The following is a 25,006-nucleotide window of genomic DNA, read 5'->3' as shown; positions in this document are numbered from 1 at the left end:
TTTTTTTTTTTAAAAAAAATCCTTTTATATCATCTAGTAGTTTAGAGAACAAAACCCTAGATATCCAAGTCATCATGGGCTAAAAATCAGATATGGAATTTCTGGATTTGAAAAGCTTGATAGATCAAGTAGTATTGAGATGTATCGAGGTACATTAAGTCTTGATAGATACTTGTATCGAGCTAGTATCAAGGTCCATAATTTTCAACTTTTCACACTTGTTTCTTTGTGCAATCTTCATGTCTTCAATAATATGACTTGTCTTGTTTGTAAAACATACTTCATGATATTCTAGAATCCACTTAAAACTACCTCAATACTAGTAAAGTGTATTTTGTCAAAAGATATGTGTGGGCGCAAGGGAGTATGCCTCGGCCTTGGAATGGATCGTGGCGAAGGGTGAAAAATGGAGTTGCCACCTAAATTAGGTCTAGAAACCATATTGGGCCTTTTGGGCCACTCACTTACATACATAGGTGTAGACACTCGATTTTGCACCCATAATTTAATCTTGGAAGATGACTAGAGTGACCATTCATATACCCAAAATTTAGAGTTGCATTACATGCAATAATTCATTCATTGCATATCATAAAAATGATCTTGAGATTTTAACGGTCGCGACGGTATGCCTGATTTTCAAACCGGACCGTCAAATTGAAAGATGTCGCATGATCAAGTTTGAATGGTTTGCATGCATTTGGTTTAGGTGGAACCAACCACACAAGATTAATTTAAATTAATTCTAATTGGATAAGCAATTAAAATTAGTTAAATAATTTTGTGATTGGTTGTTAGTTACTGTTAAAAATAAGCTGGCTTGCATGGAAACAAAGTGGATAATCAGATAACAACAAAATTGTGGATAATCAAGACTTTTTGGAGTGTTTATCTACAAGATAATCATCACTGTAAAGACCTGAATATCCAGAAAAGGGGTTTAATTTTTAGAATACGGATTAAAAAAAAAAAAAAAAAAAAAGAAGAAGACAAAGCACAAGGGAGAAAACAACAATGTAGTGGCTAGAGCACCACTAACCTATAACCCAACCAATGCAAGGGAGGTGAGCCCACAACTGAAGAGATTACAGAGAGTGTGGTTTGGTGGAGGGGAAAAAAGAGCCTAGTTTCGGTATCCCGCCAAGACCTCTTTTGGGAGATGCTCTACTGGGAAGGCATCTTTGCCAAAACAGATAACAAGTTGGCTAGGACTGTATGATGCATGCTAAGAGTGAAAAGAAGGGACATGAGGTCTTACCATTCAGAGAGAGAGAGAGAGAGAGAGAGAGAGAGAGTATTCACGGCAAAAGGTATTTTACCCAAAATTGGATGGAACTTGTTGTGGGATGAGTAATGGAGGGGAGAGAGAGCCCCTGCCCACAGTCAAAAGGTAGTGGGACTAACCCAATCACAAATGGCCAAAAGGCAGTGGACGCTTTCTTGACCCAGTAAGTGTTTGTTGCAGACAAGGGTGTTTGGTGAGGAACAAGCGTAAAATGGTGAAATCACGTAAGCTTGATGTAGCATATAAATAGGAACAATGCCTATAAGGGGAACAACAATAGTAATTTAGGCAACATAAATAGGAAATTGAAAGTGACAGAAGAGAGAATAAGGAAATGTAAAGTGAAACTTTGGATAAAAGAGATGAGTGATTACAGTAGAAACAACATGCATCACTAGGCAACTCTTTTCCCTCCCTCGCGTAGCAAACCGGCCCACTCTTTGTAATCTCACTAGACAAAGCAGCTACTCTAATTTATCCTCCAAAGTGTGCAACTTTATGGCCTAAAAAGGGTAATAAGGTTGCATAACTTGGAGTTTAGGCTCTTTTTAGCCTACTTCCTGCAGGGATTCCTCTCTTATTTTAGCATATTTGCCACTCTAACCATGTCTAACTGCTGATAGTTTACTTAGATTGACATTTATTTCTGCTGCTCTACACACACACACATATACATAAATACACACACACACACACACACACATATATATATATATATTTGTTTATTTTTGGAGTGTCTCATCTTGTGCACAAACTGGTTCTAGAAGAATCCCGCAGAAGGAACCAGGTCCAACTCCCTTACCCTCAACAGAAGGCCTTAGCCCAAAATGTGAACAGGCCCCCCACACATTTATAAAGTTTTCATCTTACAAGTGTGCAGAGCTGATCTTACAGAATAGCAACTATCCTTCAGAAATATCACATTAAGGGAAATTCAAAATTAACCTCAATGCCGAAATTAGTAACTTGCTCCTCTCTTGTTCTTTCTTATTATTCTTTTTGTTATTCGGATCCGTGCATCACGGAATATCCACTCCGACTTGAGGGGGTGTGTCGAGGAAGACCAAGTCAATATGGAAAGTTTCCTAACCACATCAAGGAGCACATCTCCATGTAATCAGCAAAAGCACTCACTCGTTATATGATATATCCGTCAACTCAAATTGCACTAGTTGGCATTTTGTGTGTAGGACATGTGTGTATAAAGAACCTTCTGTAACGCAGTGCAATATAGAGAGGTATAACAAACACAGATGGACGTAAACTTTTTTGGGTGAACGCTAAAAATCTCTCTTATTCTTGTCTATTTTTGTTTTTGACATGATATAAAAGCAAGTGATTTTAAATTTGAATCCTATCTTTGTTCTATCTTCCATTTTAAAAAAAATCTTAAAAATCTCACGTGTTGAGTCTCACTTATTAAGAACAAGTCTATATTCACACTTGGGGAAAGTATTAAAATAACAGCCAAATGATTAAATTAATATTCCTTTATGGCTTAAATTTTTGAAACTAATAGTAATTTATCAAAATCCTTTGCGGAAGAGCAAATTCTAAGACTAATTTTACATATGTAATATATAATTTAGTTTGGTTGTTAATTACACATATTTGACCACACATTCGTCGCCTTGAACACATTGATAAAGCTTAACATCCAGGTGCCTAGTAGTTCTTCGGTCGAATTGTGGCACATTTCACAACAAGCCCCTTCTTCCAATCTGAAGAATATTCTCCCAGTTTGAATGAAATGTCTCCAACATTTTCTGGTAACATTGTAAACTCACCTACCAGGATCTCAATCCAAGTTCCTAAAGGTTTTTCTTTTAAATTTGCTGAGCGCGTTAAACTTTTCGAACGTGGGAAAATGATCGTAAGTGTCATCGAGAAATTCCTCATGTTACAGATACCTTCATCTTTCATCTTCACGACAAACACAACTTCATACACAGTTCCTGGTGAGAGATAAATTGTCTGAATCGTCCCTTCAATGTTCAACCAACATACCTTTGATAGCTCAGCCACTTCAATATCTTCACCACTGCAAAACCAAGTAAGATTTAAGTGTTCATTATTTGGATAAGAAGCCCTCAATACCGAGCCAACAAAAAAACTTATATTAGAGCTACAATTTTTCCCATCAATCTTTCTAAAAATACTCGTGATTTGTTAGTTCCTCGAGTAAATAAGAATCTTCACAATCACGCCCTATTACCTCTCATGCCATCTGTTTCAAAACGTTGAGTAGCTTTAAAAATAATATGAAGGTCTTAAGCTATTTACCTCACGTCTTTCTCTTTGGTCCATTTCCAATAATCGGGATTTTCAGCCCAACTGATTAAAAGTTTTCGGGCAAACACTATGAAGCAATTCTTGTTGAACTTCTCGTCAACAAAATACTTCTACAATAGGATAAATTATGAATAAGAACATGAAATTAAAGCAATAATAACAATAGAAAAACAAAAACAGCTATAACAACACTAAGGAGCCAAAAACCTTTTAACTCATTGACAACTTGGTAAATTTTTTTTTTTTTTTTGTCTGATTATATACTATAGTATGAGAATAACATTTAACTCGGAATCACACGAGTTTGACTTGCATACCTTTTAAAGTTTAGTGGCGAAATCTAAACTTTTAATAAAGTTTAGGGTGTTCAAATGAACACCTTGACTTGAAAAATATATATATATATATATACTTGCAAAAAAAAAAATTATATATATATATATATATAAACATAATCCTTAACCCCTAAAACAATAAAAAATAAAAATAAAGAAATTCTATAGACACAAAAGAAATTTCACAACATTTTTACAACATCCTTATTTTTAATTTTTGTAAGGTTGAATTTAATCAACCATCTTTTTGGCTTTATTCCGTGCCAAATTTGCTTTTAATTTAGTAATTAGTAACATTGTATTTAGGTGGAAATCATGTAAGGGTAGTGAGTGAGAGAGTATGAAGAAATGCTCAAGATTGTGCAAGGATGCATAGACTCACGCCTGGGACTCGTGAGTGACTCGCGACTGGCAAGCCGCCAACTGCAGCACACAAGTGAAGCGTGCGAGAAGATGAACAGTCACGCCAGCTGGAGCACTATAGGACAAAAAGTCTAGCCTAGCCGTTCTGTTATCTCGCGGCTTGAACTCGCGACTCAGTCAAGTCGCGAGGCCAAGATGTCAGCCAGCCTTATTTTGAAAAGCCTAACTCTTCGAATTCCATTCTCACCCCAGTATAAATATTCCTTATACCCACGAAATGTAGAGAGCTTCTAGAGAGAATTTTGAGAGAGAAACCCTAGAGAAAAATAAGATTGATTCATCCACAATGTTCACATATAGACTCTTCAAATTCCTCTACTCTCACCCTCTCTATTGTTATATCCTTGAGAGGTTCTTACAAATCATTTTCTCACCATACCCACATCTGTGAGAAGGTTATTTGATGCGTTGGGAAGCAATTAGGAAGGGACTAATGGTTATTAGTTAATGCTATGGGCTATAATGGAATCCGGTAAGCTAAAGAAAAAATAGATTCGGCGTAACCTCATTAGAGCAAGAAGCTTGGAGGGCTTAGGTACACTGGGTAAATTATGCTTGGAAGGGCTTCTGTTGTTCATGTATTCCAACTTCATTCTTTAGTGGATTATTGACCGCTTGAAGGGTGGCGGATAGGTTTTACGCCGAGGGCTTCGGTTTCCTTTTCGATAACACATCGTTTTGTTGTCCTTGTGTTTGTATCTCTCTTCCCTTAATCTTCACCATTTAATTTCTACTGTGGATGTGATTTTATTTAGTTTAGATTGTTTATCAATTATATTATAAGCTTATGTTCATTTTCCGCACATACATTGTTTAATATTAAGCGTGAATTGGTATTTTATNGCAACCATTGTTATTTATTTGTGAAAAACATTGTATTTAGGTGGAAATCATGTAAGGGTAGTGAGTGAGAGAGTATGAAGAAATGCTCAAGATTGTGCAAGGATGCATAGACTCACGCCTGGGACTCGTGAGTGACTCGCGACTGGCAAGCCGCCAACTGCAGCACACAAGTGAAGCGTGCGAGAAGATGAACAGTCACGCCAGCTGGAGCACTATAGGACAAAAAGTCTAGCCTAGCCGTTCTGTTATCTCGCGGCTTGAACTCGCGACTCAGTCAAGTCGCGAGGCCAAGATGTCAGCCAGCCTTATTTTGAAAAGCCTAACTCTTCGAATTCCATTCTCACCCCAGTATAAATATTCCTTATACCCACGAAATGTAGAGAGCTTCTAGAGAGAATTTTGAGAGAGAAACCCTAGAGAAAAATAAGATTGATTCATCCACAATGTTCACATATAGACTCTTCAAATTCCTCTACTCTCACCCTCTCTATTGTTATATCCTTGAGAGGTTCTTACAAATCATTTTCTCACCATACCCACATCTGTGAGAAGGTTATTTGATGCGTTGGGAAGCAATTAGGAAGGGACTAATGGTTATTAGTTAATGCTATGGGCTATAATGGAATCCGGTAAGCTAAAGAAAAAATAGATTCGGCGTAACCTCATTAGAGCAAGAAGCTTGGAGGGCTTAGGTACACTGGGTAAATTATGCTTGGAAGGGCTTCTGTTGTTCATGTATTCCAACTTCATTCTTTAGTGGATTATTGACCGCTTGAAGGGTGGCGGATAGGTTTTACGCCGAGGGCTTCGGTTTCCTTTTCGATAACACATCGTTTTGTTGTCCTTGTGTTTGTATCTCTCTTCCCTTAATCTTCACCATTTAATTTCTACTGTGGATGTGATTTTATTTAGTTTAGATTGTTTATCAATTATATTATAAGCTTATGTTCATTTTCCGCACATACATTGTTTAATATTAAGCGTGAATTGGTATTTTATAATTTGGGGGTCTAAACGTTCATAGTGTTTTATACGCTATTTGAACATTCAATTTGTATCAAAGTGGGTGCACTTGCTGTAGTTTAAATACCTAAGTGTGATCCTTGACTCCTTGTGTTTATTTGCCATGGATTGTGCTTTGTATGCTTCTTTGTATGATTTGGTTGGCAATGAATGTAACATGCCACATGTTTGTGAAAATGCATCTATAAGTGATAATCCTCGTGACTGTGATGCTATGTTACATGAATCTTATTTAATTTTGGTGAGTCCTAATTTTATTTTATTTTATTTTATTTTGACCTACGAGAGACTAGCACCTTAGCTACTGACTATTGTGACAATTTGTTCTTTCCTTAGCACAACTCTAAAAATTAGTCTAAATAACAGCAAAAATAACCCAAACAACAAGAATATTAGGCCAAATAACAACAAATGAACAAAATATTCAACAAAAAAAGTCATTAAAAAATAAAAATAAAAATAAAAATAAATCATAATTATTCAGATTCATAATTCATTCAACTCATTTCATAAAAATAATCCCTAAATTCATTTTTCCTAAGAAACGATATGAAGAGAGATATTGTGGACTGGAGATATTCTTGAAGGCATCGATAGCTTGGCTCTCCTCGACTTTATCTCTCCTCAACAGCTCGACTTGTAGTTGCAACAAGTATCATCACTCTCTCTCTCTCTCTCTGTCTCTCATCATTTCAGTCTCTCTCACTTTATTATTCTCATTTCAATATTCTCATTTCTCACTTTATCTCTCATCAATCATTTTTTTTTTAATAATTTTGTTAGTAGAAGAAAATTGTAAAATTTCATGTCCTTACATTTTGTTTTGTTTTGATTTTTTTTTTTTTTACGTCAATACATTCAAGACTATTTTTATTAGATTTTATATAATTTAAATTTCTTAATGACTCTTAATATGGTAGTGAAATAAATATTAAGGAAAGCTTGAAACCTTATTTATGAGGTTGATGTATCAGTTTTAAATAGAAATATTTTTATGTTCACCTTTAGTCCCCATTTGGTTGGGGTGATTTTAGGGGAATGGAAAATAGGAGGAGAAAAGTTGAGAAAATTATTATCTTTGGGTGTGGTTGGGGTTATTTTAAAAGGAAAAACTGTAGGAACCTGAGCGTTTTCTCTCCGGACCAACTAAGACTTTTTCTCCACAAAACATAAAGTAAACTGGAGAGAAAATCGAAACACAAAAAGCTCCTGCATGCTTGACCAAAATGCTCACACTGTGCAACGTTCAAATAGGTTTGTCGTTTTCTTTTTTCTTCTTTGGTTTTTGTCCTTTTTAGTTACTCACCTGTTTCGGTTTTTGCCCTTTTTTTGTTACCAAGTGCCCTTTGGTTTTTGTCTTTTTTTGGTACTTCTCATTCAATTTTTTTTTTTTTTTTAAATGTTCATCCGTTTTTTTTTTTTTTCATCTGTTTATTTTATTTTTTCATTTGTTTATTTTTTATTTTATTTTATTTTGCTAACTTGTTACTTTTTTTCTTATCCAATAGGGGTATGAAAGTAAATATATACAAGCTATATGTTCCATCCTCTCATTTTTCTCAATCAAACAAAAGTGTATTTCATTCCTTCACTTTCCACCTCCAACCAAACACCAGGGGCAAAAAAAAAAAAAAAAAAAAAACCTCTTCTTCCCCCTTTTTTTCCATCCCTTCTCCATTTTTTATCCTCCTACTTTTTCACACTCTCCACACCAACCAAACAGACCTTTACAGCTCATTTGAAAGGAGGGAAAAAATGAAATGGAAAAAAATGAAAATAATAATTAGAATATTCTTTCATTCTATTGTTTGGAATTTTAATAGAAGGAATAGAAAATTCATTCCCTTATTTAAGAATTTAAGTGAGAGATAATAGTGGGTTCTAGTTAGCTTAACTAGTAAAGTTTCTAAAAGTTGTATAAGAGATCTAGGGTTTAATCCCCGCCTACACCAAAAACTGATTAACGTCTTGGTCTGATGAAAAAGAACTACCATTAGAAGCGGACACCATAAGTTTAAGCTCTCACCAAAAAAAAAAAAAGTGAGAGATAATAGAATAGGTAGGAGAGAATACTTTATTCCCTTAAAATCTCAAATTTTCATTCCTCCCAAAATACTCCTATATATTTAGCTCTTTACTAAAACTTCCAAAAGACCCCTATATATTCAACTCTTTATTTTAAAATAGGAGTCTAAGTCTAATAATAATATTACCATGAAATGATTTCATTTATTTTCCTCTATGTTACTCCCAAACAAGATTACTTATCTTCCATTCCTTTCTATTCGTTTATTTTAAAACATCCAAACAAGATTATTTAATTCCATTTCATTTCCATTATTTTCCTTTATTTAAATACATTTTATTCCATTCTATTTCTTTATGACTATTCCATTTCATTCATTTATGAATTCCCAAACAAAGGCTTAGAAATGAGGCTAATGTGAATAGAGCCTGGGATCGTAGGTCATTTTCTGTCAAAGGGGAACATTTAATCCAAACCCAAGTCTAAACGCGGGAGACCTTACCACTACTGAATTTTCAGTTCAGGTCCATAGTTTACCGCTAATTAAGCAATCTAAAAACAATCTTTTTTATGATTGGGAGTTTCATAGGAAGGACTTTGGATGTAGATTTGGTAGGAAGTGGAGTTGGAAAGTGGAAGAGATTTGTAAGGGTGCGAGTAGAGATTGATGTCAACTGCCCTCTTATAACGGAATTTCCACTTGAATGTGAACACCTTCTAGATTTATGGATTTCTTTCAAGTATGAAAAGTTTAGGGCACATATGGTACACTAAATGAAAAATAGAAATTGTAATTTTTATTACTTGAAATAAAAGGTATTGTAATGGAATAACTAAACGTAATCATTTGTTTGATTGTAAATTGTAGCATTAGAATATTATTTCCTAAAAAATATATATTTTTTTTTTTAAATTGTGAGAGAGGTTAATTTTTTTTTATGATTTTTTATTTTTATAATTGTTATATAAATATGGAAAGTTTGTACATTTATAAGAAAAAATGTACTAAGGAGAACTATGAAAGTTTGATTGTTTGATGAATAAATACTTTGCATTAATTAGAAAACTGAATGTACACAGATAATTATACAAGAAAAATGTAACTAACTCCCTAAACAAATTTCCCAAATTATACGGGTTTCCCTCCAAAACTCAATTATGAAAATACCCAATCAGCTACTGACATGTGTATATAAATATAACTAACCTACTAATCGCTAAGCCTAAAACTACAAGTAGCTTTAAAGACCAAATGCCAAACTACTGTCGTTTATGTAGATGCAAAAGCAACTTGTTCCAAGACTCTGTTCTTTGATAGTTCCAATTTAGGTGCTTGGCTCATCTATGGTCAGAACCTTTTGATACCCCCCTAAAGAAGAAGAAGGGAATGTACATTCACCATATTCACCTTGGTCAGTAAATGAGAGAACTGTTGGGAACCAAGTGCCTTTGTTAAGAGATCTCCAACTTGAGACTTGGGCCTAACATGTAGCAATCGTATTACCTTAGCCAGAACTTTATCCTTAACAATGTGATAGTCTATTTCAATGTATTTCGTCCACTCATGGAACACAGGGTTAGCTCCAATATGCAATGCAGCTTGGCTATCACTAAGGGTCCGTTTGGTTCGCGTAAAATAATTTCTAGAAAATAGCCTATATTCCGGAAATGCTATTTTCAGGTGTTTGGTTGTATTATAAAAATTGTTGTGGAAAATATTTTCATGTGTTTGGTTCTATTCTGAAAATGCTATTTTTCTACAATTTTTTCACATTTTCTCAGCTATTTTCTCAGCATCCAAACAAATTTTATACAAAAAATTTCAACATCACAGCCAATTCAACAACAAATTCCAACAGCAAATTCCGGCAATCAAAACTCACAACCACCAAAACATCACCACCACACCACCACCACAACAACAACAACAATCAAACTTTAAAAAAACAAAACTGAGTTGTCGACGAGAACGAGGAAGAGAGAGCGATGGGTCTGGGTCTGGGTCTGGGTCGATAACGAGATTTGGGTCGAAGGTCTGGGTCGTCGAAGGTCTGGGTCGAAGGCGATGGTTCAAAGGTCGAAGGTCGAAGGCGATGGGTCGAAGGTCTGGGTCTGGGTCGAAGGCTCTGGGCTCTGGGATTGTGGGTCGCTGGCTTTGGTTCGAAGATCGGTGGGTCGTGGGTCAACGGCTCTGGGCTCTGGGTTCGTGGGTCGACGGCTCGTGGCGGTGGTCGTCGGTTTTAGGCTCTGGGTTCGTGGGTCGCCGGCTCTCTCTTCTTCCTCGCGCGCTCTCGCTCTCTCTCTCTCTCTCTCTCTCTCTCTTTTTCCGGAAGTGAATTGAAGGTAAAATGAAAACGGAAATGATTTTCCATAATCAGAAGGCATTATTGAAGGTCAACGGAAATGATTTTCCATTTGACCCAATTTTCCTTACGCACCAAAACAACCTATTTTATGGAAAATGCTTTTTCTGAAACTGTTTTCACCCAAAACAAACGGACCCTAAAAAGCAAAGTTGTTTTAGAATGAGGGACTTGAATGTCTTTGAGAAAGCTTATCAACCAAACAAGCTTACACACTGCCACTGCCATTGCCCTACATTCTAGCTCTGCTAATGATCTTGAAACTGTTTGTTGCCTTTTAGACTTCCAAGAAACTAAAGATTCCCTAATAAAAACACAATATCATGCAGTTTATGTTCAAGTATCAGAGCATGTAGCCCAATCTACATCAACAAAGGCTTTGATATGCAATTCAAACTTGCAAGAAAACAATAAACCTTGACCTGGTGTGCCCTCAATATACTGTAAAACCCTATTCGCAACTTGAAGGTGTGGCATTCTAGGCTTAGCCATGAATTGACTTAGCCTATGGACTGCAAAGGTGATATCTGGTCTTGTAATGGTTAGGTAAAGAAGTCTACCAATCAATCTCCTATAAATGCTAGGGGCTTTCAACTCTTTTCCTTCATACTTGCTTAGTCTCAGATTCTGTTCCATAGGTGTTTTTGTTGGTTTACAACCCAACAAACCTGCATCACTTAAGAGCTCTAAAGCATACTTTCGTTGACATAAATTAATGCCTTCTTTAGACCTTGCAACTTCTAGGCCCAGGAAGAACTTCAAGTCTCCTAGGTCCTTAAGCTTGAATTGCTTATCTAGTAATACTTTGAGGTCTGCCATTGCTTGTACATTGTCACTAGCTATGAGAACATCATCATATAAACAAGCAATGCAATAAAAGCTTCAGAACTGTTCTTTGTAAAGAGAGAGTAATCCGCCTTGGATTGATTGAAACCCGATTGAATCAAAGCATGAGAAAACTTTGAAAACCATTGTCTAAAAGCTTGCTTTAGACCATATAAGAATTTTTTAAGTTTACAAACAACCTCCCCCTTGCTATGAAAGCCTGGAGGTAAGACCATGTAGACTTCTTCTTCAAGATCCCCATGTAGAAAGGCATTGTAAACATCAAGTTGAGACAAATTCCATCCTTTCACAGTAGCCATAGCAAGCAAAGCTTTAACAAGGACCATTTTAGCAACTAGAAAAAAGGTTTCTGTGTAATCTAAACCCTCTCTTTAAGTGAAACTCTTTGCAACTAGCCTTGCCTTATGTCTCTATGTATAACCATCTGCCTTATGTTTGATTTTGTATACCCATTTGCAGCCTATAGGCTTCTTGTGGGAAAGTAAGGAAGTGAGAGATCAAGTATTGTTAGCCTCCAAAGCAGCAACCTCTGCTGCCATTGCCTCTTTCCACTTAAGATCCTTAACAACTTAGGCATAAGAATTAGGTTCCACAACAAAAGAAATGGAATTGCAAAAATGTCTATGTTTTGTAGAGAGGTGAGAATAAGAAAGGAAATTGTGAAGAGGATAGGCAGTACCTTTCTTAGGAATTGTTGGAGTAGAAAGTGAAGATGAAGCACTGACTTGATTGCAATGATAAGATTGTAACTAAGATAGGGTATGTGACACTCTAATGGACCTCCTAAGACCCTAAGATGGAACATCAGGTTGTACAACAGGTGATGTAGCAGGTGATAGAGCAGGGGGTTCAACTAAGGGAACAACAGCTGACTCATTTGATTGGTGAACTAAAGGTAAGGTATTAGATTTAGCAAGTTCAACATCTTGAGTTGAAACAGATTAAGGAGAACATTCAGCATCATCATCAAAATCTGAATCAACATCAAGTGCAAAACGCTAATCATGAAAGAAATTACCATGATAAACAGGTGAATCAATAGGTAATGTGGTAAGAGTGGAAGAAGAATCGGGAGAAGGATATGGAAAATCAGTTGAATGAGATGAAGACATAGAATCATAAGAAATAAAAGGGAATATGTTCTTATGAAAAACTAAATCTCTAGAAATGAAAACTTTTCTAGAAGTAAGATTAAGAAATTTATACCCTTTTGTAGCAAGAGGATAGCCTAGTAAAAAACCCAGGCTTGGGCTCTAGGCTAAAATTTGTCCCTATGAACAGAAATAGTGGAAGCATAGCACAAACAACCAAACACCCTTAGATGTGCATTAGAAGGCTTAGAATGAAAAAGAAGCTCAAAAGGAGTTTTATTTTGTAAAACATGAGATGGTAACCTGTTGATAACATGGGCTGCAGTAAGAATACAGTCCCTAGTAACACAAAGGTATGTTTGATTGAAGTCTTAATGCCCTAGCAATAGATAAAAGGTGCTGACGTTTTCTCTTTGCCACAGAATTCTGTTGAGGAGTGTATATGCAACTCTTTTGATGTATTATACCATAAGCAGAATAGAAATCAACCATGGAAAATTCTTGTCCATTATCAAATCTAATATACTTGATATTAGTCTTAAATTGAGTTTGAATCATTTTGTAAAAGGAAACAAGTAGACCTCTAACATCTTATTTAGTTTTCAAAGGATAAACCCAAGTACTTCTAGTAGCATCATCAACAATGGACAAGAAATATCTAAAACCTTCATGAGTTGGAACAAAATAAGGCCCCCATATATCAACATGTACAAGATCAAATGGAGAAGCACAGAAATTGTTATTGAAAGGAAAAGGTAACCTTTTCTATTTCGCCAAAGGACATATGTGGCAAATATCAGTACAAGAATTGAAAGTAACAGATAAGGTTTCTTGTAAAGGTAACAACTTTTTCATGAAGGGATGACCTAATCTAAAATGCCAAAGTCTAGGCATACTAGTTACATAATTGACAAAAGAGGATGAATGAGCAAACTTGTGGTTGGAAAGATGGTCTGTCAAGGATGAAAGATTAATACAATCTGATCTTTGCAACAAGTAGAGTCCATGATGCACTTCACCTATTCCAATCGTCTTCCAAGAGAAAAGGTCCTAAATAAAATAGAATTGAGAAAGGAAAACAAGGCAATGTGGAAAATTTTGAGTGAGTTTGCTAATGGACAATAAATCGAAAGAAAAGGAAGGTACGTAAAGGACATTTTCAAGAATCAGATTTGCAAAAAGTCTAACTAAACCCACATGAGTCACTTGAGCACTCTCTATATTAGGTGATTCAACAACACACTAGGTTAAACTAGTTATGGAAGTAAGCAAACTAACAGAACAAATGATGTGGTCTGTGGCACCTGTATCTAGAACCCAAGTGGTACAACTATAGGCACTTCTATTAATTACTTTGGCAACAAAAACAGAGTGCTTTAAGTTGAAAGGAATACCTACAAGTGGAGTAATGGTAGAGACGTTGTTTGCCATAGCCACCAGAGCAGCTTTAGAAGTAGTCATGTTGCCTTGGCCTTGAAAACCATGGCTTGAACTAACAATCATGGCCAAAATCTTCTGATACTAATCTATAGTGAATGGAAAAGCTTGCTGTGGAGAAAAATATTGTTGTAGAGGCATAGAATCTAACTCTATGACCCCAAAATTAGCTCCAAACTCAGAATTTCCAACCTGATTAGCCATTGGATTCTTTCCTTTGGCCTTATAGCCAGGAGGATATCCATGAAGCTCATAGCACTTTTCCACAATGTGACCTGTAAGTCCACAATGACAGCACATTGATTTGTCTTTGCCCTTATTCTTGTTGCCCTTGCCACCAGAATTGCCATTCCTATAGGAATTTCCACCATAACCAGAACTACTAGATACACTAGAGACCTTAGTTGCCAAAGTAGTGGATTTAACATAAACTCCAGTTGAATGACCAATGGATTTCTAACTCTCATCTTGAGAGAAATCTAACTCTCGCCTTGGTGGTTTTGCGCCCTTACCTTCACCTAAGCATGCTGAGGAGTCTTCTTCTTCAGATGGTGGAGATGATGATGATGATGATGCTTCTAGCTCTATGTATGATGATGAGATGATGACCTCTCAGCAATACACCCTTTGTCACTCGTGAAAAAAAGGGGAATTAGTTTTGTAAATGAGAGTAGTCTAGGTGTTAGGGGGAGAACTAGCATAGGGCATACTAAATAGGGGGAGAGTGTTTTTGAGGGATGTAATGAGGTTTTGATGTATTGTTTTTCTCATTACATGTACTATGGTCTTGTAACCACTTTTATTACATACATTGTATTCTTTGATATATATATATATATGAGATGATGTATGTTTTCTTCACCTTTGTCTCACATGTGTTGTTTCTTTTCTATCTTTATGCATATGTTTCTTCTCATATACAACTTGTCTATGTTTCACACTTGATGTCTTGATGATTCTTGTTTAAGTGTTTCAGTTATGACAGGTTGCAAGTCTACCATGCCATGATCTCTCTTTTTGTGAAGTTTTTCAAGAGTTCGTTGTAGGGTTAGACTTATGTACTTTTGTATATTATGGGATAGTTGTGTTAGACTTCTCTCATAATTGTTTTTTGTGGTTTTTTCACGAATTGCCAAAGTGAGAGATTGTTAGGATCATAATTTATTGTAATTGGCTAATCCTTTGACAAAATGCAATTTACTTATAATTGGATAGATCTAAAATGGGATTAGTACTTCAAGAAACATGTTGTTCAAGTCAGGTATTAAAGACATGAAGATTGATCCAAGAAACAAGTGAAGAAAAGCTATTCATTAAGTCTCAACAGATGCTTGCTATCAAAACTTAAAATGAAGCTCGACAGTAACTCGATCTATCAAGAATTACGGTTTCAGAATTTCCAGATCTAAAATTTGGCCTAGTCTTGTGTATTTGTTTGAGGTTTCTTTTCTCACAACCCTAGACATATATAAGACTTATTTTAAGAGCTGTCACACATGAATACAGAGACCAAGAGACTTATTTTCTCTATGTAAGGCTACTGCGTTTGTACACCACAGGGTTTTGTAACCAAGTGCTTCTTGATTTTCATTGTTGATGAAGTGAAGAACTTTGCAGCTAACAAAGTTCTTCCTAGGTAGTAAGGATCCTATGGAGGAAGAAGCAAAGAACATGGCTAGTAGTAGTTCAGCACCGCCATAACTGGTAGATGAAAAGATGATAGTGAGGATCCAACAGGAAGGTAAAATACATTCCTTTAGTGAAGGAATAGGTCTTAGACCAATGGCTAGAAGAGAAGCAACCCAAGTCTTGACCAGGGTGATGGAAAGGAACCATGAAGTGGTCATTGTTGAAGGGAGTTTGATGTAAGTGGCGTACCAGGAAGCAAAGGATTCAATCACAATTTCTAACAAAGATCTAGTCAACCATGCTATTGATGGCGATAGACCTTTGTATGTTACTACCTTTACAGGAGCATCTCAATTCAAGAGAGCATTGGTAGATACTAGTGCAACTACTAATATTCTAACTCTCCTAACTTTTGATGCCTTGGGAATTTTGAGAGAAAAAATTATTCCAAAGACAATGCAAGTAGCAGGAATAGAAGCTTTACCATGAAATACCCTTGGGCATGTATCTTTGGACCTTAGGGTTGGACCAATTTGAGCATCTACTCTCATGCACGTGATGGAAGGAAACACATCCTACCACATTATTCTAGGCTGCCCGTGGTTAAGGGCACACAAAGCAGTGGCTTCTACATATCATCAATGTGTGAAGGCCATTTGGAGAAACTAACAAGTAATCATTGAGGCTACTAAGATGCCTTTTGATAGAGCAGAGCTTCGTTTTGCTGAAGTAGCTTTGTATCAAGAATATGAACTTGAAGGCAAGAACAAGATTCTTCCTTTCAATCCTATTGCTTTGCAAGAAGAAGAAGAAGATGATGATGGCAAAGTGGTAAAACCAGAAAGGCCTTCCAAGATAAGAAGGGTCACCAGGCCTGATGGCTAGGTGGTATATGAATTCTAACATTTAAAGGGAGGGGATGAGGAGGATGGCGAGTCTAATTCCTTTAATCCAATATAACAACTAGAGGAAGTTCATGCGGCCAAGGAGTGTGTGAAAGAAGCTCCTAAGTGCATGAATGATGGTGTCAAGAATGTGCAGGAAGAAATTGATGAAATCAATTTGGGTAAAGATGAAAAAGGTGAGAAAATGGTAAAGATCAGTAAGAATCTACCTGAAAAAAAGAAAGGAAAGTTGATAGCTATGCTAAAGAAGTACAAAGATGTCTTTGCTTGAAGTTACCAAGAGATGCTAGGTTTGAGTCCAAACTTGGTAGTGCACAAGCTGAAGGTGGATCCTAATGCTAAGCCTGTGAAATAGCCACCGAGGAAATATCGTTTGGATGTGGAAGAAAAGATAAAGCTTGAGGTGTAAAAGCTTTTAAAGGCAAGATTCATCGAGGAGATTGAATGCTCGAGCTAGTTAGCTAATATAGTTCCCATAAAGAAGAAGAATGGCCAGATAAGAATCTATGTAGATTTCCGGGACCTCAATAAAGCCTACCCAAAGGATGAATTCCCACTTCCTAATGTCGACATCTTGGTAGACGCAACAGCCAGTCATGAGCATTTCTCTTTTATGGATGAATATAGTGGGTATAATCAGATCCTCATGGACCAAGTAGATGCCCTAAAGATTTCTTTCAGAATACCCGTTAGGAACTATTTCTATAAGGTGATGCCTTTTGGATTGAAGAATGTAGGTGCAACGTACTAGAGAACCGTGACGTTGATCTTTAGAGATATGCTACATAAGCAGGTTGAACATTACGTGGATGATCTTGTAGTAAAAGTGAAAAATCCTTTTAAGCATTTAGTGCACCTAAGACAAGTCTTTGAAAGGTGCATGGAGCATAATTTGAAGATGAATCCTTCCAAGTGTGCCTTTGGAGTATCTTTAGGGAAGTTTTTGGGGTTTCTTGTTCATTATAGGGGAATTGATTTGGATCCTATGAAAACTAAAGCAATAACTACTCTCAATCCTCCTACAACCCTAAAGGAGTTGAGAAGCTTTGTGAAAAAAGTTTCTTATTTGAGAAGATTTGTTCCAGGACTCGATGAGATTTTAAAGCCTCTTATGGAGTAGACAAAGAAAGGAGTAACCTTTATGTGGTGTGATCAATGTCAAAAAGCATTCAAGAAGATTCGAATGATATTGGAAAATCCCCACACCATGGTGGCCCCTATACCTAGAAAATCGCTACTATTGTACATAGCAAATACAGAACAATCCCTGGGAGCACTGTTAGCTCAGGAGTAAGAAGGGGTGGAGAAGCCGGTGTATTGTATAAGTCGACTCATGAAGGGACTAAAGCTAAGATATTCAACTGCTAAGAAAGTATGTTTGTCTTTAGCCTTCACTGTAACAAAGTTCAATCATTACTTTTTAGGACATCGTGTGCAACTAGTGACTAAGAGTAATCTCGTGAAGTATCTCTTGACGCAACCTCAATTATCAGGAAGAATGGCACGATGGGCCATCCTGACATCATGTCTTGACATTGAATGCATACAACTAACTGCTTTCCAAGGCTAGGCAGTGGCTGATTTGCTATCTAATTTTCCTGGGACAAGTGATTTCTCACCCCCCCCCCTCAACAGGAAATTATGGTGACAGAGGAATAAAAGTGGTCGATGTATTTTGACAGGTCATCTACTGTTCAAGGAGGAAGGATAAGTGTAGTCTTAAAGTCACCAGAGGAAGAGCATATGTTTGCCTATAAACTACATTTCCCTTGCTCTAGTAATGAAGTAGAATATGAAGCCTTATTGGTAGGGCTGAAAGCTGCCAGAAGATTAGGCATAAAAAGGTTGAAGGTATTTAGTGATTCTGAGTTGGTGATAAAGCAAGTCGAGGGAATTTCTGGGGTGAAGAATCCTAGCTTGGCTACTTATAAAGTTGCGGTACAAAGAGTCATGGAAAACTTTGCTTTCGTAGAGTGTAAGGTGGTTAATAGAGGTGAGAACAAGCTTGCTAATTCGCTAGCCACTCTGGCCACCAAGTTCGTACTAAAGAAGGAAAAGATGACACTCCCAATTGAGAAACAGCCTGGTTTAGCTCAAGATGCACTATGTTTCCCTCAGGATTAGCGAGAACCCTTGTTAAAGGCAATGGCTTAAGGGAAGTGCATCCGGTTAGAATTACCAGTAAACATGAAAGACTTTCTTAGATTCAATGGTGATTTGTTTCTCAGGGGAGCAAATTGCTTGCTAATGAAGTGTGTCTCAAGGCAGGAGTGATTGACATTGTTGCACAAATTGCACCATGATGTTTATGGTTTAAATCTCGATGTTAGCCTCTTTAAAAGATTGCAAAGGTTAGGAGTCTTTTGGCCAAAGATGGCTAATGATGCTAAGGAAGAGTAACGAAGTTGTAAAAATTGCTCTATTACTTCTCCAAATCAAGCAGAAGTGCTTAATAGTGAATTGCTGGAAGAAGATTGGTAGGCACCATACTTGAGGTGCCTTTTACAAGGTATTTTGCCTACTAATTGTGTACAAATGGAGAAGTTGAAAAAATATGTGACTAGGTTTAAAGTGGTAGATAGGAAATTACTCAAAAGAAGTTTCCAAGGGAGATGGATGGTATGTATTCTTGCTAAAGAAGTTAATGGCATTCTTTCAAACTTGCATGAAGGAGAACCAGTAGGACATCTGGGTGGGAGAAAGCTGTGGCAAATGGCTTTGCACGAAGGATATTATTGGCCCACAATGCAAAGAAATGTTCAAGACTTTGCAAGGAAATGTCAAGAATGCCAAAGGCAGGGAGATGAAATACACACCAGCCATCAGAGTCTTCATCCAACTATGGCTTCATATCCATTCCACAGCTAAGGGCTGGATTTTATAGGACCTATAACCCCCCCTCTAAAGGATGTTCATGGAAACTAGTAGCCACTGAGCTATTTACCAAGTGGAAGAAGCTATGACTTTGAAGAAGGCAACAGGTAGCTTAGTGGCTAATATCTTAAGGGAGAATATAATATGTCATTTTGGGGTACCCAACAAAATTATTTCTGATAATGGCACACCATTCCTGAACAATGGTGTGCGCCGTTTAACAAACTGGTACTCCATCTCTCACACGACATCTACACCTTATTATCCCAAGGGAAATGGTTAGGTTGAGGCCTCCAACAAAAGACTGCTAAAGATATTGGGAAAAATGACAAAGGAGAATGGAAAGGGGTGAAAAGAGGAGCTTCCTATAGCTCTGTGGGCTCATATAGCAGCCAAATCATAAGCTATAGGAGCTTCATCCTTTTATTTAGTCTATGGCACTGAGGATGTTATCCCAATAGATTTAGTAAGACTAGTGGTGAACTTGGCAGAGATTGCAGGAATACCCAGATAAAACACTTTGGAAATCATGGAGGAAATGTGCGACAATGCTACCTCTCATAACCGCCTTTACCAGGCTAATATGAAGGCTAAGCATGAAGGCCAAGTCAAAGAAAGAAAGTTTCAAATAAGAGAACTTGTTTAGAAAGCTACTCCACATGTGCGAGGAGTTGTTGGAGCTATCAAGCATAAGTTCTCTCCAAAAAAGGAAGGACCATACATAGTGGAGGAGGCACATGCAACAAGACATTATTGGCTAAAAGATCAAGCAGGTATAAAGGCATATAACCCCATTAGTGGAGCTCACCTTAAAAAATATCATGCTTAATCCCTATAAAAATATTTGGCGTAAATGTACTTTTAGTCCCTATATTTTGACATTTTTCCATTTTGGTCCCTACATTTTAATTTTACCACTTTTAATCCCTAAACCAATTAACATGTGTTATTTTCATCATTTTCGTCAGTCAACCGATGAAAATAGCTGAGGTGGCAGCCGGAGGAATTAAAATATTATAAAAAATGCCACATCAGTATCTAATTTTTTTTTTATATAAATAATTTGTCAATTTTAACTAAATAAAAAAAAGAAAAATTAGAATTAAAAACAATAAAATACATCAATTTAGATCTAATTCATTTTGAGCAAGAACACACAAGACCATGATCACAAATTTAAACATCAACACAAAAACGTACAAGCACAAACCCAGAACCAAATACAAACTCAAATTTAAAAATACAAAGAACACAAGAACACAAACCTAAAAAAACCTAAGAACACGAATTCAAATTTAAACCCATTGAATCAACTTCCTTTACCACTTAAAATCAAATCAATAATGCGATAAAATTTGAGAAGAGAACAAAGACCAATGTTGAAAACCCATCAGTTTTTCTCGTTCTTCCCCAATGATTCATAGCCAAAATAATAAAATCAAAGAAAACCCAAAAATCTCAAACACTCAGAAACCCAAAAACTCAAACAAAACCCAGTTTATTTCAAACAATCAACAACAAAATCAACCAACCTCAGCTATTTTAAGATTTAGAAGTGACTCTAAAAAGTTATAAATTATTAATAAAATCTCTTTGTCTCTCTCTCTAAACTGATAAACTCTAACTAACTAGCATTAAACTGGAAAGATCTATGACTCTGACTTCAAAATTCCACTCCTTATTTTCATAGATTACATACATACATACATAGATCTGAAATGGCGCAACTGCATCTTTCATTCTTTGCATTCTTTCTCATTCTATTTCCTCTTCTGTCGCTCTCTCCAAAACCCTTAAGTGCGAAGGTACAGTATTCACTCTCAACCAACCATTCTCTCTCTGATCAGATCCAAATCTCACACACACACACTCTCTCTCTGTTTTTTTTTTTGGCTAAAATGAAAGCTTTAAACGAAATCAAGGTGTTGCTAGGGTGGAGAGTGGTGTACGCCTAGGTTGGAGATAATCCCTGTGGAGATGGAGCTCTATCGCCGTGGTCCGGTGTCGCTTGCTCCACTCAAGGTGATTACAGAGTCGTCACCAAATTGTATGATTCTTTCATTGTCTCTTTTGGAATTTCACAATTTGATGAATTTTATTCAAATTTTTTAGAATGTGATTGTTTTTGGAATTTTGTGTAATTAGGAGCTTGTTTTTAAGCTAAATTGGATTCAATTTTGCAAAGATTTTATTTCAAAAACAAAACCCAGTTTATTTAAAACCTAGAAATTTTATTTTTACGACCTTACTTGAACAGGATCTGTTCTATAGGTTATACCTCTGTGTCCTTGATCACTAAAGATTTTTTTTTTTATTTAGTTAAAATTAATAAATTAATTTTTTTTTAAAAATTTATATTCTGATGTGTCATGGGTGATGTGGCATTTTTTTTATAATATTTTAATTCCTTCGGCTGCCACCTTAGCTATTTCCATCGGTTGATTGACGGAAAGGACGAAAATAACACGCGTTAATTGGTTTAAGGACTAAAAGTGGTAAAATTAAAATGTAGGGAACAGATTGGAAAAAAGTCAAAATATAAGGACTAAAACTGTATTTACGCCAAAATAATTTTTTGTGGCCATCATGTCAAAAATGATTTAGTGTTTTTGCAAATCCACACTTTTATAAACAAAGATTTATATAAAGTTATTTCATATGATATTCATAATATGCATGCAAAGTCTAAATAGGTGGCGAAATAAGGCATGGTAAAGTTAGAGTACAACCCCATGGCCTTTCAAGACCAAAAAAAATAATATATTATAGCTTGAAAACTAGAGAATTTTAGTGAGAAAAGTAAAATTTTCAAGAGAAAAGTCTAGATTGCTTAGAGCTCCTAGTTCGCTTTCCAACTTTTCAATCTTTTCTCTTAGAGATTTACGTTCTGCGGTGACACCTTATATTTGAGTCTAAAGGGCATAACTTGCTTCTTGCTGGGATGACAATTCCACTTGAAGTCTGTTGATTGATTCCTAGAGCTGAGTGATTAAGGTAGCATGTACTTGTAACACTGATTCTGCTTCCTTTGCTTTTTTGATGCACGAGTTTTCTTTAACTCTCAAATCATGAAGTGAGGACAAGAAAGTATGAACAGAGGGTCCTACCTTCTTTAAGTCCCTCAATGCAGTGACATGGCTCTTTAACCAGTCGACATTGACACTTAGGCTCTCAGCCTTACTTAGTGTGGAAAGGAAAGTGTCAAAGGGGAGAGCCAAACATTCCTCATTACCCTTTGACTGCAATTAGGATATGATAGACCCAATTTGCTGTAAGAGAAAGCCTCTAAATGACAGGGTCCACTTACTAGTATCCCTCATGGTTTTGGGATATTTAGAGAGAAATAGAGAACAAATTACTCTGAGATTGGGAGAAACCAGTGAGAGCAATGGATCAGATGCTATCGGAGTGCTTTCGCCCTCTTGCTCCTTGGAGGTAGCTTCTGTTAAGTCTTCTTTCTCTTGAGGATTTTCGGTGTACACCTGATTGGAATCCTCCCTTTCAGTGTTAGACTATGTTTCTTCATTAGAGGCCACTTCTTGTATAGAAACCTTTGCATATGAAGAAATGGCTTTAGCTTTGGGGTGAGCTTGAGGGACAGAGTTGGTAACCTATCAAAGGTCAAAAATAGAGAAAATAAGAAATGCTACTTGAGTTCAAGGATAAAAGATGAGGTTACAAGAAATAGTCACTATAGAGAAAAGAATATATCTTGGGCTTCTTACTAGAAGGGGTTTTCACATTCTTCTTTCTCTTGTTGCTTGAAGGTTTGGCTTTTGAAAAGGGCTTCAAAGTCAAATCTCCCTGAAAGATAGGTGGAACATCCACTCATTGGGCACCACTCTCCCCAAAATTCCTAACACGTTCTAGGATGTTTGACCACCACGACTTGAACCTAGGGGAAGGCAGTTTGTTTCTAGTGGGGGAAGTGAAGGGGATTTTAGGGCTTGATACTAATATCTAGATGATATTTTCCTTTTTAAAGGCTAAAGAAGCCACCATGATAGGCAAAGCTGAGGTAGAAAGATGTCCAAAGATGCCTTGGTCACAACCAAGTTGGTGGGCAAACCTATGGGGGTTATAGGTTTGAGTCTCATACTTATCTTGAAAACAAGCCAGAAAATGAGGAGGAAAAGCACAAGCAACAAAAGAAAGTTCTTCCTCAGACCAAGGGGTATCTCTGTAACGAGAAACAGAGATGCTTTCTAAAAAAGTGAACAATGGAGGGAGACCACCCTCCAAAGTAGAATAAGGTCTAGCTATCCAGTCAGTTGGGTCATCTAACACCTTACTAAGAAACTGTTGGAAGATACTGCTACTTTATTCCAACACTAGGAGCATGGCAAACCTTGGGGTGATGGTAGACTGGTTTTATAAGAGCTTAATACTCTAGGAATAAGAGCATAATTCTTAAAGTGTTCCTATAACCATATTTACAAAAATGCAATAGGTATGAAAGTTTCAACTTGAATTCTACCCCAAGAACATTGCAAGTCAAGAGTAAAATGATCTAGGTGAGAGTACAAAGTTCCTAAAAAATATGGGGCAAGGGGGAAAGATTGTCCTCTAGCTAGTTTGATAGCTAAAGGGAAGTGCCTACTAAGAATCTTTTCATGTGGATATCCCTCAAAAAAATGGCGGGAAAGTAGAAAGGCAATAAAGGCTTCAAGTTCTTAGGAACTAGAATTATCTTCTCCAACAACAAAGTCAGTGCCTTCCTTCAGGGAGTCTTCATTGGCTTCCTTATCCATGCAATCAGTATATTCCCTCTAGAAATATCTAATCAATCCCCAGAAATTGACTCTAAACCCTTTGTCTCCATCAACACTGGCATCTTCTGGTACTTCCTTACTAGGGGCTTTCCCTCCCCTCCCCACTTTCAGAACCAGTTCCTTTAAAGTTTTCTTTACTGCATCTTCAAGGAACTTCACAACTTTGGATTCATCAGGGAATAGAGAAATGTTGACTACATCACCATCTCTGAATAAGGGAAGTCTCAATATCTCATAGACATCTTCTAGAGATATAGAGATTTCTTGACACCTTGTGAAGAATGTGTAAGTAACAGAGTTCCATCGATACAAAAGAGAAAGTAGGCTTTCACTGTCCTTACTAATCTCTAAATTGGAGAATACAAGAATGGTTTCTACAAACTTTACTCTCTACAAGATGTCCATAAAGGGAGGATAAGCAAACACCCTTTAACACCAACTTTTCCAACCTCTAGAAACTGAAGTGTGAGATTTGAAGACCACATCTATGGTAGGAGTAAAATCTCCCCTGCAAGTGCCTAGCCTTGGAATGTGTTTCTAAATGTTTAATTAGTGTATAAAACACCTATGAACGTTTAGACCCCCAATTCACAAATTACCAAAACAAGCTTATAATCAAACAATGTATGTGTGGAAAATGAAAATAGGCTAAAACAAAATTGATAAAACAATCTAAACCAAAATTAATCACATCCACAGCAGTAATTAAAATGCAAAGATCAAGGGAAGAGAGATGCAAACACAAAGACAACATAGCGATGTGTTATCGAAGAGGAAATCGAAGTCTCGGCGAAAAACCTCTCCGCCGCCCTCCAAGCAGTCAATAATCCACTAGAAAATAAAGTTGGGATATATGAATAGC

At 36.6% G+C, this 25,006-nt stretch overlaps 1 protein-coding gene across 1 annotated transcript in view; it reads right to left on the bottom strand.

Moving 5' to 3' along the window:
• Positions 1-2,738: 2,738 nt before the first annotated feature.
• The window catches only part of LOC112011794 (uncharacterized protein PHLOEM PROTEIN 2-LIKE A4), a 31,903-nt gene continuing 9,635 nt past the window's right edge, over positions 2,739-25,006 (bottom strand). The window contains exons 3-4 of the mRNA XM_024044131.2: positions 3,569-3,687; positions 2,739-3,326 (exon numbers count right to left, since the gene is read on the bottom strand). Of these exons, the coding sequence (XP_023899899.1) occupies positions 2,951-3,326; positions 3,569-3,687 (495 nt within the window). The 3' untranslated portion in view covers positions 2,739-2,950. The remainder of the gene's footprint in view (positions 3,327-3,568; positions 3,688-25,006) is intronic.

Source organism: Quercus suber, unplaced genomic scaffold (genome assembly GCF_002906115.3).
Source record: "Quercus suber isolate HL8 unplaced genomic scaffold, Cork oak 2.0 scaffold_386, whole genome shotgun sequence".
In the NCBI taxonomy this organism is placed as follows: domain Eukaryota; kingdom Viridiplantae; phylum Streptophyta; class Magnoliopsida; order Fagales; family Fagaceae; genus Quercus; species Quercus suber.
This window is presented reverse-complemented; position numbering and strand designations above follow the sequence as displayed.